Below are 14,410 nucleotides of genomic sequence, written 5' to 3' on the forward strand. Positions count from 1 at the left end.
AATTTCATTTCACTCCATATTATTTTTCAAAAAATAATACACCAAAGATTAGCCTGTATGGTAGGATATCTTTGCCTTTCCAGTTGGAATAGCAGAACTACTCCTTAACTACTGTCAAGTGTCAAAGTCATTCTTCGCGCCAGAAATAGTGCGTGAACTAAAAATACGTGAAGTAAGAAAATGCCGTTTTGTTGTTTTTTAACATTGTATTGAAATTGCCTTAAGGTAATTGTAAAATATCTTCAAGGAATATCCAAGTACGTAAGGGATAAAAATATAGTTAACATTTATATTAATTTTAATTAACAGAAACTCTGTAACGGTCTGTTCTGTGTCAGCTTGCATAAAGTATGTACTTACTTGTGTCACATTCTTATGTACAAGCTGAAGCTAGTTTCCACACATTTTGTTTGTTGGATACAGAAATCTTATTTTCAAACATTAACCAAAGTGTTTCAATACAATATAGATACGTTTGTTTTTGTTACCTATCCTATTAACATTAAGACCCTGATAGTAGGGTTAGTTATGGTAATATCTCCATAATTAACTAACAAAGTTACTGTTTTAAAGGTTTCAAATATATTTTACTTAAAATAAAATAAATTATAACAACTATCATGCTGCATTCTGTTGATCATCATTTAGAAGCTATATTTTCATGTCATTATTTCACAGAAATGCCTGAATACGATGCACTGCTACTGAAGGAAGTTGTCTGCCGTTTGGAAGATAACTCCCTCGAAAAAGACAAAAGCAGACGCCAAAATTATGAGATTCTGGTAAAATGCTTAGATGATGAAGTTGATGTAAATATTAGTGTGGTGAAGAAAATTTTGAACATTTGTGAACATGATATGAAACAAAACATGAAATACACTGCATTCAACTTAACCATTATCTTGAAAATCTTAGAAAGAGTGAAGGTAATGTAGGATTCTTAATGTATTCTGTATTACATCCCTTAGTTAAATTAATTTAATTCCTTTAATTTTAAGTACAAAACTTAATTGCAAAAATTACATTGTTAAATTAAATTACATAATTGTAAAATACAAATTTAGATGTGAATTATTGTCTTTAAAGATTAGGAACCTTTGTGCAGAAAGATTATTCTGGGATTAATTAAAAACATCTATTATGAAAAATACAAAAATATAAAAAATATGTATTTCTACTTGACTGTGTATGTGCTAAAGTCATTTGACACTATTTTAAAATTGATGGTAAGGTGTTTTGTGAACATGCACATGTGGGTACCACCACCCTGCCTCTTTCTGCCATGAAGTAGTACTGTCTCTCAGTTTGACCATTTAATGCCAGGTGGGCCGTGAACTACCCAGTGTAGAAATAAAAAAATCCATTTAAGATTGAATATAATTATTTTAGACTGGAAAATTACCACAAACTCTGAATTTTGTGTCAACTGCTCTTGTGATACTCGATGTAATCAATGCTACAGCTTCATTGAGCAAAATAGAACACATAAGAACTTTATGCACCGAAACAATGATACAGTTTCCAGATGAGACACTTGTTAAACTCGCTATGTGTTATACAAATAAAATTATGGAATTCTTTGAAGTTAGTAAATATCACAAATTTCCACTGGAATCTAGGATCCTGGTAAGTTCTTTAATTTTAATTTATTGATACATTTCTGATCCATAAAATTACCATTTGAATAAATTTGCTTTTTACTTCCTTGTAATCCACTGTCCATAATTTGAACTATACCATACCTTTTTAGTAGTTAGCAGCCAGATGATATATTTGTTCAATTTGACTGCGTGCTGCAGTTAAATTTACAGAATCTGTATGGTTTGTGCTGTCCAAAACTGCATCAGTGATTGATTTTTACAAAATGTTTATGTAGCAATCTAATTAAAATATGGTTTCTTTCAGTTTTTTCAGATAATCCTGAAAATCATCAAGGTATTACCACCTGAGAAGAAAATAGAATTTGTGAATGAAGGTTTATCAGTGTGGTTATCAAAGCTAATACCTACAATAGTTACTTATTTGAATCATGACTGTAGTGTTTCTTGTATGAAATGTATCGAACTTCTAGAACTGTTGACTAATGAAATTTTGAGGATAGATTACACCAAAGACATTTATTGGGAATGTCTATATCAAAATATTTCTAATCCTAGTAGGTAAGTATTGATAGCGAATAGAAAATAATAATATTAAAATTAGAATACAATTAGTGATTCCAAAGTCAAATTTAATTTTTTTTTATTGCATGGATGGGTGGACGAGCTCACAGCCCACCTGGTGTTAAGTGGTTACTGGAGCCCTTAGACATCTACGACGTAAATGCGCTACCCACCTTGAGATATAAGCTCTAAGGTCTCAGTATAGTTACAACGGCCGCCCTGCCCTTCAAACCGAAAGGCATTACAGCAGAAATAGGCAGGCCAGTGGTAACTACCCGCACGGACTCACAAGAGGTCCTACCACCAGTGAAGTATTTTACCGTTAATGGTTACTGTCTTTTATATAATAATTATATTGATGTCACAGAGCCCACCTGATATTAATTGGTTATTGGAACTTCTAGTGAATGCAATCAATTTTATTATATAATAATGAATCTTTCTAAATGAAACAAATGATTGCTTTGTAGTAGAAATAGACAGAATTGTGCTCCTTACAATACAATATACCTGTTTTTACTGACAGCCTAGCTGATAGATAATCTGCATGTTTTTGTATTAATCCTGTCAACACCCACGGTGAATCAATCATGCTTTCCAGTCTAATAAGTTAAAAAGCAGTTATTCTTATACATTTGACATCAATTTAATATTTCAAGGTGAAAACTACCCTTCATTTTGTGGTTTTTTATGGGCTCTAGTAACTGCCTAATGTTGTCTGTACATTTACACAATAATTACATACAACATATTTGCACCCAGTGAAACCACTTGCACACTTTTATCATAATAGAATACAAGGGCTGGAAATCCTTTGTTAAGAGACAATAATAATTAATATCTTAAATTCTAATAAATAGCAGAGATACCAGTGCACAGAAAGAACACACAAATTATTTTTTAAATATGTATTAGAAGATTTACAAGAACAATGTTAATTTTTATGTTCATTTACATCAAAGGTATCCACTTCTAATGAAGAAGCTTCTAGAAAATGGCAGTTCACTGTGGCACAGACTTTGGATTGTATGCATCAAACTTCTTGGCCATCAAATAACCCGCAACGTTTCAGGTATGGGTACACCAATCAACTCAATGCTGCCTGTCGTTGAAGCAGCATTCAAGATTGATGCTGATAATCGTTGTAGAGCTTTTCAGTGTTGGTCAGTTCTAATTGATACATTTGCCAAAGAAACGAATGACAACTGTGTAAACAAAAGGCTAAAATTACTTGTGATTCCACTAAGGCTTAATAATGCAAAAGTTGAAGAGACAGCTCTAGCTAAGTTTGAAACATGGTGGCACTTGATAGTGAAATTCAGTACGAGACTTGGTGTATTTACTGATGTAGTACTGACATCATTTCTACATTTTTGTTTTGGAAAATACAATGCATCAGGAAAACCCTCATTTATTCCTGGTCAAATATCAGACAAGCTATCAATGAAATGTGTTGATGCATTTGTTGAGATTGTTGGACATGTTGGTTGTGAGGGATGCACTGATGTGCCAAGGTTAAAGGAAAGATTATTGAAAAAAAAATATTTAATAGAACATTGGCATGATTGGTCTTATTCACTGAAAACTGCTATAAATTTACTAATAAAAAAGGGAAATGAGGACTCACAAAAGCAAATGTCATGTATTTGGAAATCTTTTCTTTTGACGGTTGGAGAATTGCCTGATAATAATATTAGGACAGATCTAGTTAATGAATTGTTAAACCATTTTGAGAATTTTGTTGAGGTAAATATTTTCATTTAAATATCATTTACATTTAAAAGTAACAACTTTTATTGTAATGTTGTATATGAAAGTAACAAATATTTTACAACTTACAGGAAAGTAAAAGTGACCAAAAAAAAGTTGAACTGGTATTTAACTCATTAGTAATCACGTTGTTTGATGACGAAACGAAAATAAGTCAATTGTTCAACTCGCAAACTGAAGACGATGGAATACTGCACAGAATTATTAGCATACTTGTAGATCCAGCATTTAATTCTTTTTATCGTCAGTAAGTAATTAAAATCTAAAATATAATTAAAATAGCACTAAATTAATTGGCACATATTTAAGATGAAGAATTTCAATGAACATTTATATTTGAGAAACTGAAAATGTAATTTTTAATCTCACACATAAATTTTACAGTAAAAACACAACGGAGATGATACAAAAATTAAAACCCATAGCATATTTTATTCTTGAGGAATCTATAAATTCAAAAAAGCTTATATTCTTGAAGTGGGTTTTGGATAAACTTCCATCAAATGACAACACACTTAAAATTTGGACAGCATTGGCAGAATTATTATGCGAGTCTGATTTCAATCTCTGCTCAACTAGTTTATCTTACATGGTTATTTGGCCCTTGAAATCAATGAATCTATTTAATGATGTGAGTACAAATTTTCAATAAAACTACTTAGGTATTAGAAGATTTAAAATCATGATGGAGTATAATTTTGAATATTAATGTATTTATTACATTAATAATTATAATAGATGAAAATTTTGATGTGGATTATTGTTTGTGATAATCGCATCTCGTTTATCATCCTCAATATTTAAATTTAATCTTTGATTCTGTTTTGATTGATGCCCAAAAGGATTGTACTAGTGTATATTTATTTTACTATTATATTGAACTGTTTTTTTTCACTGCAGGACATAATACTTCTTTTCTTAAGTGTTTACTGTTGCATTTTTTTAAAATATGAATACTTACATTTTTAATATTTATCAACAGGTTAAATATTCTGCTAAAACTTGGCTCACGCTATACAATACAACGTTAGCAAAATTGAAAAAGACTGAATTGGATGAGAACATATCAAATATAATTCTATATTCAAACATTGTTACACAGTCTAGCACATATATGTCATTGTGTGCTTTGTTGGCTATCCTTAGTAATAGTTTAACGAAAGATGCAGGTGAGTTACATTTTACTATTATTGACTGCATACCGGTGGTAGGACCTCTTGTGTGTCCACACTGGTAGGCTCCCCCTACCCTGCCTATTTCTGCTGTGAAGCAGAAAGTTTCGGTTTGAAGGATGGGGCAGCTGGAGACCTTGAAACTTATATCTTAGGATGGATGGCGCATTTATGTTGTAGATGTCTATGGGCTCCGGTAACCGCTTGGCACCGGGTGGGCTGTGATTTCGTCCACCCATCTAAGTAATAAAAAATATATATATATTTTACCATCATTCTTTTATTTAAAAATTTTAGATTGTTGTTCTGTATAGATGTTCTGTTGGTCAATTAAAGGTTAATAATGGTTATAGCTTAATAAAAAAAGGTTAATAATTAAAATAGGTAATAATTTTTTTAAAATAAAAATATCAATTACAATGGAATACTTTCTGGGGACTAGTAAAACAAGAACCCTTTCATAGTCATGATTATTGGTTTCATTGTTTCATTATCAAAAATTACTTGCAGGTTCAAAATACGACCAACAAGTAGAGTTAGTGCAAGTTTTGGTTAACAGAATCGATAATTATGAAGACATTGAAGATATATTTCCACTGTTAGTTGACATCATCATTGGAATTTGTAATCATGTGACAGAATCAGTTAACGAAACTCTGGAAGAACATGCAATGACGTGTGTTAAAAAAATCATGAAACTATTGATTCCTATTTTAAAACAAAACAGTGCTGTAAGTAGTCGGTTACTGACAGTTACAATTGAATTTCACAGTAAACTTAAAAATACTTTAAATGTATTAAAATACACTTAACAAACTTATTTATTTTCCAGGTACAAAATACCAATCAAATTTTAATAGGAAAATTGCTGAAATCAGTTTATACAGTATTACAAACAGCACTCTACCCAAAATCTCATTCAATCTTATATGATGTTCTAAAACAATACGCTGGATGTTTTAATGATAAGTTAATATTATTTGATGCTGTAGATTCCATTTTGAAATTAAATTCTACACAAGATAAGGAGAACAGCCCGCGGGATATGAATAGTGATTTAGAAAACTGTGAATCTTCAAAGCAAATGAACAAAAATGAGGCTACTAATAAAAAGTCTTGTACGCCTAACGCCAAGGAAGTTACAAAGAAAAAGAAACGAGAATCTAGCATAGTAAACACAGTAGTAGAAAATGGCGAAGAATTTGTTGTTGTCAAATCAAACTGGAAATTTAATCCTAAAAAGCTTACAGAAAATCAAAAAGAAAAATTCACAAGAAAACGAGAAGATATACCTGCCCTGTACCAAGACTTATCTCAATCTCAAGATGAATTTAAATTAACAAAGTGGAAAACAGACTCCCAAGACACAACAACAAATAGTAAATCAAACAGCAAGTCTGTGAACAATTTTGATAATCCAGAAATTAACCTTAAAGAAATGCCAGGTACCGACGTTGTTCCTACTATTATTGAAAACATACTTGGGGATAAAAAAGAAACAACATCTGGAATAGAGGCAGAACTAAGCCCAAAATCAATTACTACTGATAAAATACGAGAAGTGCCCAAACCAAGAACACCACGAATGGCATTAAAAGATAGAATCTTTCATAATGTCAGGAATTTGATTGAGAAATCTATAACACCAGAAAAGCGTGCAACTACTGAAGATAAAAATTTGGAAAATTCCGTAAAAACTTCTACTTCCACAGACGTAAATATTGAAAATCTCGTTAATTCAGCACCATCTTTGTTGCTCTCTGATAGGCCATCTCGTGTCAAAAGGAAGCCTAAAAAATTTGATGATGCGGAACTCTTTGCTCTAAAAAAACGGCGTCACTCCCAGACAGATTCACAATCTGATGATCAAACTGTGGAGAAGCCTATGGATAATATAATAAAAGATTTACAAATGAAAAAGAGTTCCAAAATAACTGACACGGTAAAAAAAAATATTGAAGAAAATAATTTGTCTGGAATAGTCTTGTTAGTAGAGAGCACTGGTGATAAATATACTGAAAATACGGAGGAAGCAAAACTAACACCGAAAGTAAATAATATTGAACCAAGTGACAGTACTGAAACTAGTGACAGTATACAATCAGTAACTTTACATGAAGGAACCAAGAAGCAGTACATAATTGAGAAAGAAAAAATAACGACTAAGAATTTCGTGGCAACGACGGAAAATGTAGACAGTGATAATGTTTCTACAGGCTCACAAGAAAATACCAGTGAAAAAAGATGTGCTAAGATTACTCATGTTGTACAAGTACACTCTACAGATGAAATCACAACTAAAAGCAAAGAAAGCTCTGCTCGAAAGAGCACTAATAAAAAATCACGAATAGAAAAAGAATTAGCCATTGACATGGTTGAAGGGCACCCATTTTTAAACACACCTACAACATCTCAAAAAAGAAATACTCGAAAAAGTTTAGTCACTCCCACAACTAATAAGACAAGTTTATCGGACAAGTTAAATAAAACGAAAAATTCCGGGAAGAAAGATCTAAAAGAAGGTTTGAAAATAACGCAGTTAAAGAGTACAATGACACCTGATTCTCAAGGAGAAAGTTCACAAACTGATAAATCTCAAAGTTGTTCTGAGGATGTTATAGAAAGCTCTCAAGATTCGACATTAACTACTGTAAGTGTTATAAAAAAGACCCCTAAAAAGATAGCAATTGTCAGCATTGAAAAAATTAATGTTATTTCTAAGAACGACGCAAAGGTTAATCGCACTAAAAGCCTATTGAAGGATCCAGATATTGAAGTCATTGAATTTTCTGATGAGAAAATTAATTCGGACAATAACCCCGTCACAGTAAACGAAAGTGCAGCAGATAAAACTGTTGAAAGTAATATTATAAACATAGAACCAAACTCTTCTAACATGATGAATGATTCACAGTCTATAATTATTAATGAGACACCTTACTCTTGTCATGAGAGCAAAGACGATATTGAATTGCCTGTAAATAAAACTGTTATAGAAGAGAAAAATAAAACGGAATCAAGCGACATTACAAACACAGAGTCTTTAGCTGAAAAAGAAATATCAGACGATGTGGTTATTATAAACGATGATGACGTGCCAATAACGATTAGTAGTGAAGAAAAATCAATTCAACTTGAAAGTCAAGAATTAGCAGAAGCAGACACACAACCTATTGAGCACAATGATGAATTCAATACCAGTTCGAATCTAAATATGCCAATTGGCATGGAAGAGGAAAAATCAATAAACCACAGTAATGAAACTGAAATAAATACACAAGACGACGCTACAAAAACGTTCACAGAATCAATGGATGTTTCAGTAGTAGTTGAGTCTACCAATGACGTGTCTTCTCCATACAAGAACGACGAACAAAGAAAAAAGGACTTTTTGAATAATACAGTTGAGATTTCTCCCATAAAAATATTAAGGCCCGATCTTGAAGACAAATCTCCATCTCCGGAGACGAGCAGAGACTACGTCGTCATAAAATTGACATCGCCAGTACATAGTAATGGAGAACCATTCGAAAAGGGGTCCCCAGAATTTTTTACTGAAGAAAAAGTATCTCCAGATAAAAGAGACCAATCTCCTCCTAGGCCTGAAGTAGTTGTCAACAACACAAGTCCTAATTCTTTACAGTCACTGAAAAAGAACAAACCTCAAGTACGAGCCGGCGGACGTGCAGCTCAAATGCTCGGCCTATGTGTTCCTGATAATTTAAATTCAATTATGAAACCTGACAGATCTGATTATGAAGAAAGTAAAAAAAATAACCAGTCAACAACACCCGCTCGAAGAAATTTAAGAATATTGTATAACTCTGTTGGTGGCGGAATAGAAACAACAATGGAAAGTGAGGACAGTGAAACTTTCTTAAGACTAAAACGAACTTTACCAGCACTTGATGTGAGTCCATCAGTTCCTATTTTAAAAAGAAAATTGGCCGAGATCTCTGATGAAGCTACCATTTCACCTGCAAATAAAGTAAGTTATTACAAATATAAAAACAAATACAAAAACTGTTTTAGCTCTTTGTTATTTTATGTTTTTTTTCTTTTATAGAGAAAACGTGTCAGTTTCCACGACCCACCAGTATCAACTACGGTATCTGTACAAAAGTACATAGAACCAATAGGTCTGCGATCACCACAAAATTCAGCGCAAAAGCGTCAAGAAAGGCAAACACGGCCTCATTCCAATTTCAAGTCCCAAAAGAGACTCGACAGTGCATTCAAGTTAGAAACTGCTTTGTCAAAGGCCGTCGAGAGTTTCACAGATGTTGAAATTCTGAATAGCAGTGATAATACTCAATCAAGTATTGAAACTTCACTAGTAAATGTTACTGTTGATTCAAATAATGATATTCTTAGTGGTATCCAACCACTTAAATCTTTGGACGAGGTACAAACTCCTTTAAAGTCTCAAGATACTACTGAACACGTAACATCACTCACTGACATGGAGACAGACAGTGACATTATCAGTAAAGACGATACACAAATATCGTCGCTAGAACAGACTCCTATTGTAGAAGTTGTGAAAATAAGTGACCTGAATGACATAGACCCGATTTGTCCTCAATTAATAAACTGCAGTGATCCTATTGATAACGTTGCGGCGGACCTGTCTTCTGTCACGATGAAATCTTTGCTCATAAAAGAATTGCAGGGTAAAGTTAACACAATCGGTGATTTAGCTAAAATGACTGAATTGGAGGTAAATCGATTATGTATAAAGGCACCAAAAGTGAAAACAGCTAAAAACGCGTTATATCTGTATGCCTTGAAGAATGCTGCGATGAATAAAGCTGCAAATTCTGAGGTTAAAACCGATGTGACTGATGATCCGAGAATGATACCGGAAACTGCAAAGATAAATATTGATACACAAACTATTAATGTCTCAATAAATGATGTTGAAATTCAAACATGTGATGTGTCGACATCATCCGTGTCTTTACAAACGGAAAGTGCTACAATGGTAGATACAGGAATGCAAACTAAAGAATCTGGGGAAAAATCCACAGCTGATATGGTTACATTCTGCTTGGAAAAGGTTAGTCAAAAAAGTTTTCTCATAATAAGCTTTTGTTGACATAGTAGTGATACTCTGCTGATCGTGATTCGAGTATGGAAGGCACCATGGAGCAGGAGGCACCAGTCGTGAGCTCTCGATAAAAGCGCAGGGGGTCGCCTGCGCATCGTACACTTACGCTGTAATTAAATTTATTCATAAGAAGTTAGTGCCTGGATTAATTAAATGACGTTGATAAAAAATATGAAAAAATATATAAAATTGCACGAAATTGTAGTTTACTGCAGCGATGCTCGTGCACAACACAGGGAACGAATCACAACTGACTGCTTGTGACGCGACGCGGGACGATCCAATCGCGTAATCGATATGGCCGGCGCCACCCCCGTTCTTGCCTCGTTCCCCTAAACTGATCTAAAAATGCACTTCTGCGCATGTCAAGGTCAGAGCTCACGACTCGTGCCGACTACTGTACCATGAAAGCGTGAAGGCTACCACTATGTTTATTTATGTGCGTTATGCGCTATCGATATATGTATTTACATATTTATAAGCTTTATTGCTTGTTCGGCTCTACAATGATTTCCCAATGCTGCTTGTGTGATAACCTATTGTCGGTTTTCTTTAGAATAAATAATTGAAATAACTGGACATGGGACACTGAAATAAGCAAAATGTATGCCTAAATCCAGTTTGGTTTAATACCATTGTCACTGCTATTGCCGATGAGCGCACCGGTGACCACTTTTATGTGTGTCATAAGTTTCGTCAGTGTGCTCAGTGCGCGTTTCTTAACGTTCCCGATAGCGTAAAAGTTAACTCAAAGTTGTATGGATTTGGAACAGCGCCCCTAGCGGCAAACGTAGCCAAACGATCTCATTCCATACAATTATGAGCTAACTTTTACGCTATCGAGAACGTTAAAAAACTTGCACTAAGCACACTGCTTCGTGTAATGACACGATGATGATAAATACATGGTATAACAATGAAATAATGGTCATCCCTATAAATCAATTCCCATGAGATTTTCGCTTCAGACCTTATCAGGATAATACAACAGTACTGCCATAAGTAAAGTATACATAACGGCTCTAAAATGCCCTGATATTATACATAACGGCTCTAAAATGCCTTGATATTATTAAAAATAAACATAATATTGCATTTCGAATAAAAATATTTGTTGTTCTTTCAGAGATCAGACTTTGTGGATCGGCTTTCGGAACAACTGGACGGATCGTCGGTGCAGAAATTGGCAGAAAAAATGACTATTTATAACATTACCGAAACACTAACCCGGAAAATGACTACGGGAGATACCTATGCAGTATTAAAGAAAATATTAGAGCATTCAAGCGAGAAAAATAAAAATACGGAACTATCCATTTTGGGTGACTATTTATATGAGAAATTTGATTCTAAAGATATAATATTGCTTTGTAGCCAGTTGTTACAAAGAGTTCACGATAAGCCAAACTAGATTGTACATGACAGTAATCTAACCACATATGGATTCTCATTATTTATTAGTTTTTATTGACTTAACTTTATGTGCCTTCTTGGTGTCTTAGTGTTTTTTTATTTATGTTGTTTTTATCGGACTAGGCACCAAGATCATAATTATAGTATACATTTGTTTTTATGTTAAAGACTAACCAAGTGCAAAGTGAGTAGCCTACTGATGAATTCACAGTATTTACTGCGTTACGTTTTAGTTACGTTTACAATGTGATGCGATACGTTTTATTTTTCATTCTGTATAATAATATCAACATTAAAAACTCAACTCCAGTTTTTCACCTAAATATTATTTAGTTTGTAAGTTAGTATGTAGGTAGGTTAATCTGAAACTCTTATAAGTTTAACTGATAAAATTTAGTGGCTAGTCTGTTAATTAAAGAAAAAATACTTTAATATTAAAACTAATTTTATTCCATATAAAACGAGTTGGTATTTACAATATTCAGTCAAAATCAAAGACCACAAAGGTCACAATTGTACGCTTCATTCAAATAATGTTAAACTTTCATGTTCATAAATACGTTTTTTTTTTTTATATATTTATATTTTTATTATAAATGGAAACATTGTATTGTTTACAAATGGTTTCTTACACCCAGCTATTAGAAATACATACAGACATGGCATCAAGATCATATCACAAATAATATTTACAAAATAAATCTATTTCGAAAGGTAACATTAAAGCTCTACATGTATACTCGTATAGGTATTCTTCACATAAACGTTCTACTTATATATAATACTACATACGCACGTATGAAGCTGTGGTAAGTGGTATTAAGAAAAATCCAGCATTCGTCCGTTATCAATAGCCAAGATAATTTTATAAATACAGAATATGTATTAAACCATTTTAATATATGTAAGGTTTTCTTTTATATGTATTATGTCAAATAGTTTCTTTACCATATTTCAGTTCCACATATTAACTTAGTTCTTATTCTAAGTAAGTTGATTTTTTTTTTGAAGTAATTAATGTGTATGTTTATTTTCTTCAATATATTAGTGTATTTTAGATTTAAGTTTTGCATTTTAGCAACTCAAGCCTTGTTTAGCGACTGAATCAATAGTTTATAGTTTAGGAACTAGGTAGTTGCTATATTTTCTAATAAATTATTATAGAAAAAAAATGTGTTTTCAAATACATAATTGCTACTTGATATCCAAGAAGTAAAAACTTAACCACTCAAGTAATATAATAATATTCTGTATTTTCTAAATTAAACATCAATTATATATGTTATATTTTGGTCCCCTTCTATTTTATTAATTATTATTCAATTAATTTATGAACATAATATTTGTGATTCGTTTAATTAAAAAAATTACACATTCAACCTTGTACCTAAACGAATGCATTGCCTCGAATAAGTCTAGCCTATTCGTTCCCCTGTACCCCATAATAAAATACACAAAAGCTTAATTTTAATTCTACGTGCGTTCCAGTCACACTTATAAATAAATAGTTATCTATTTGATTTCTGTCAGCAGACACGTCGTTATATATTGTTCGACAGAAAACCAAAAAAGAATTTTCTGTCATTAGCATAAAGGTTGCATGTAGCTTAACACTTTGGTCCACAATTGAGCAGTACATTATCTTAAATATATTAGAGAGGTTACAGTGTCAACGTCAGGGAAATCGCATTTCTGCGACGTAATCTAAATGATCCAGATTATGCTGAGAGTTAGACCGACGAGGAGCTCTGGGCCTGTGGAGGTTGTGATGTGAATGCGCCCGCATTACTCTATATGTACCCTCTCGACGAGGTCCAGTGTCACTGGTTTTGCGTGTTGATGTTACCCAATCATCGTCTCGGGTCCTCGAAATGGGCGTAGGCTTACCGTAATTCTCAAAAGTACGACGGTTATTTTCATAGCGCTGTCGATGCCAGTTCCTTTCTACGTCTTGCCCGAAAGGATCTAATTCTCCGGAGGGTTGAAATTGGCTCGAACTTTGGCAATAATTCGATCTTTTCCAACCTGTTTCATCGTATTGTTTGCGTCCGTTGTCATTTTCGCTGATTTGCCGTCTTTGTGATTGATTAGAGCTGCTTTCACTTGTGTCTTCGCCTGACGTCCCTATACCCAGGTCTTTATCGTCCACGTAACCTTTATAAACTCCGTTAGGGGTCAAATTTTTGCTGTTGTAAATTTGATCGTTCAACATCAGCTGAGGGTGCGGTATACAGTACGGGCTAGGAAACTTTTCGAGTTTCGACATCTTCATATCGTCTGATTTTCTTGTGCACGATCCCGGTCCGAATAAAGACAGTAAAACCGGTAATAAGAATAGACCGTGCATCGCTCCAAAGAATATTACCATGAATACCATTTTAAAGAATACAGAGAATATGTAACTGTCAGCGAGAAGCAATGCGATGACACCGAGAATTGTGCTGAAAGAGCCTTGCACTATTGGCAATCCCAGAGAGTATAAGCATTCGCTGACTCGTTCGTGAGGGTATTTCGCTTTAGATGCCATGTAGGCATAGCATATATGTGCAGTGAAGTCGACAGAAAAACCGATGCACATGATGAGATTGATCATTGATATTGAATCGAGATTTATATCCCATAGGGCCATATAACCGACCACACCGACCTCAATCGATATTATACTAAACGCCACCCATAGCGAGCACAAGATGTTTGGTATGAATATAAATGATGTAATCATCATCATTAATGCTCCATAGCACAAATTTTGAATTGATGTAGGCTTAACAAGCTCGAACTGA

The 14,410-nt window shown here is 33.4% G+C and overlaps 2 protein-coding genes across 3 annotated transcripts in view; one reads left to right on the forward strand and one right to left on the reverse strand.

The window, feature by feature from the left end:
- The first annotated feature begins 119 nt into the window (after window positions 1–119).
- On the forward strand, window positions 120–12,066 carry LOC114247940 (uncharacterized). Of its 2 annotated transcripts, none has more exons than XM_089730300.1 (12): window positions 120–257; window positions 679–926; window positions 1,390–1,626; window positions 1,906–2,159; window positions 3,125–3,908; window positions 4,004–4,179; window positions 4,317–4,563; window positions 4,915–5,101; window positions 5,615–5,835; window positions 5,937–9,092; window positions 9,171–10,163; window positions 11,341–12,066. In XM_089730300.1, the coding sequence occupies exons 2-12, from the start codon at window positions 681–683 to the stop codon at window positions 11,623–11,625; spliced, it is 6,786 nt and encodes a 2,261-aa protein (XP_089586426.1). In that variant the 5' UTR covers window positions 120–257; window positions 679–680; the 3' UTR covers window positions 11,626–12,066. The 2 variants fall into 2 exon arrangements, with proteins under 2 accessions (XP_089586426.1, XP_089586427.1); XM_089730301.1 differs by having other exon boundaries at window positions 121–225.
- Ptr (patched domain-containing protein) overlaps window positions 12,055–14,410 on the reverse strand; it is a 46,776-nt gene continuing 44,420 nt past the window's right edge. The window contains exon 11 of the mRNA XM_028181033.2: window positions 12,055–14,406. Within this exon, the coding sequence (XP_028036834.2) occupies window positions 13,303–14,406 (1,104 nt within the window). The 3' untranslated portion in view covers window positions 12,055–13,302. The remainder of the gene's footprint in view (window positions 14,407–14,410) is intronic.

Source organism: Bombyx mandarina, chromosome 10 (assembly GCF_030267445.1).
Source record: "Bombyx mandarina strain Sakado chromosome 10, ASM3026744v2".
Lineage (NCBI taxonomy): Eukaryota > Metazoa > Arthropoda > Insecta > Lepidoptera > Bombycidae > Bombyx > Bombyx mandarina.

Bases quoted from the DNA above. Each gene is read 5' to 3' on its own strand.
- LOC114247940 (XM_089730300.1), top strand. From the start codon at position 681: ATGCCTGAATACGATGCACTGCTACTGAAGGAAGTTGTCTGCCGTTTG. The intron at 2,160-3,124 runs GTAAGTATTGAT...TTTACATCAAAG, and splicing joins AATATTTCTAATCCTAGTAG to GTATCCACTTCTAATGAAGA. The intron at 4,180-4,316 runs GTAAGTAATTAA...TAAATTTTACAG, and splicing joins TTTAATTCTTTTTATCGTCA to TAAAAACACAACGGAGATGA.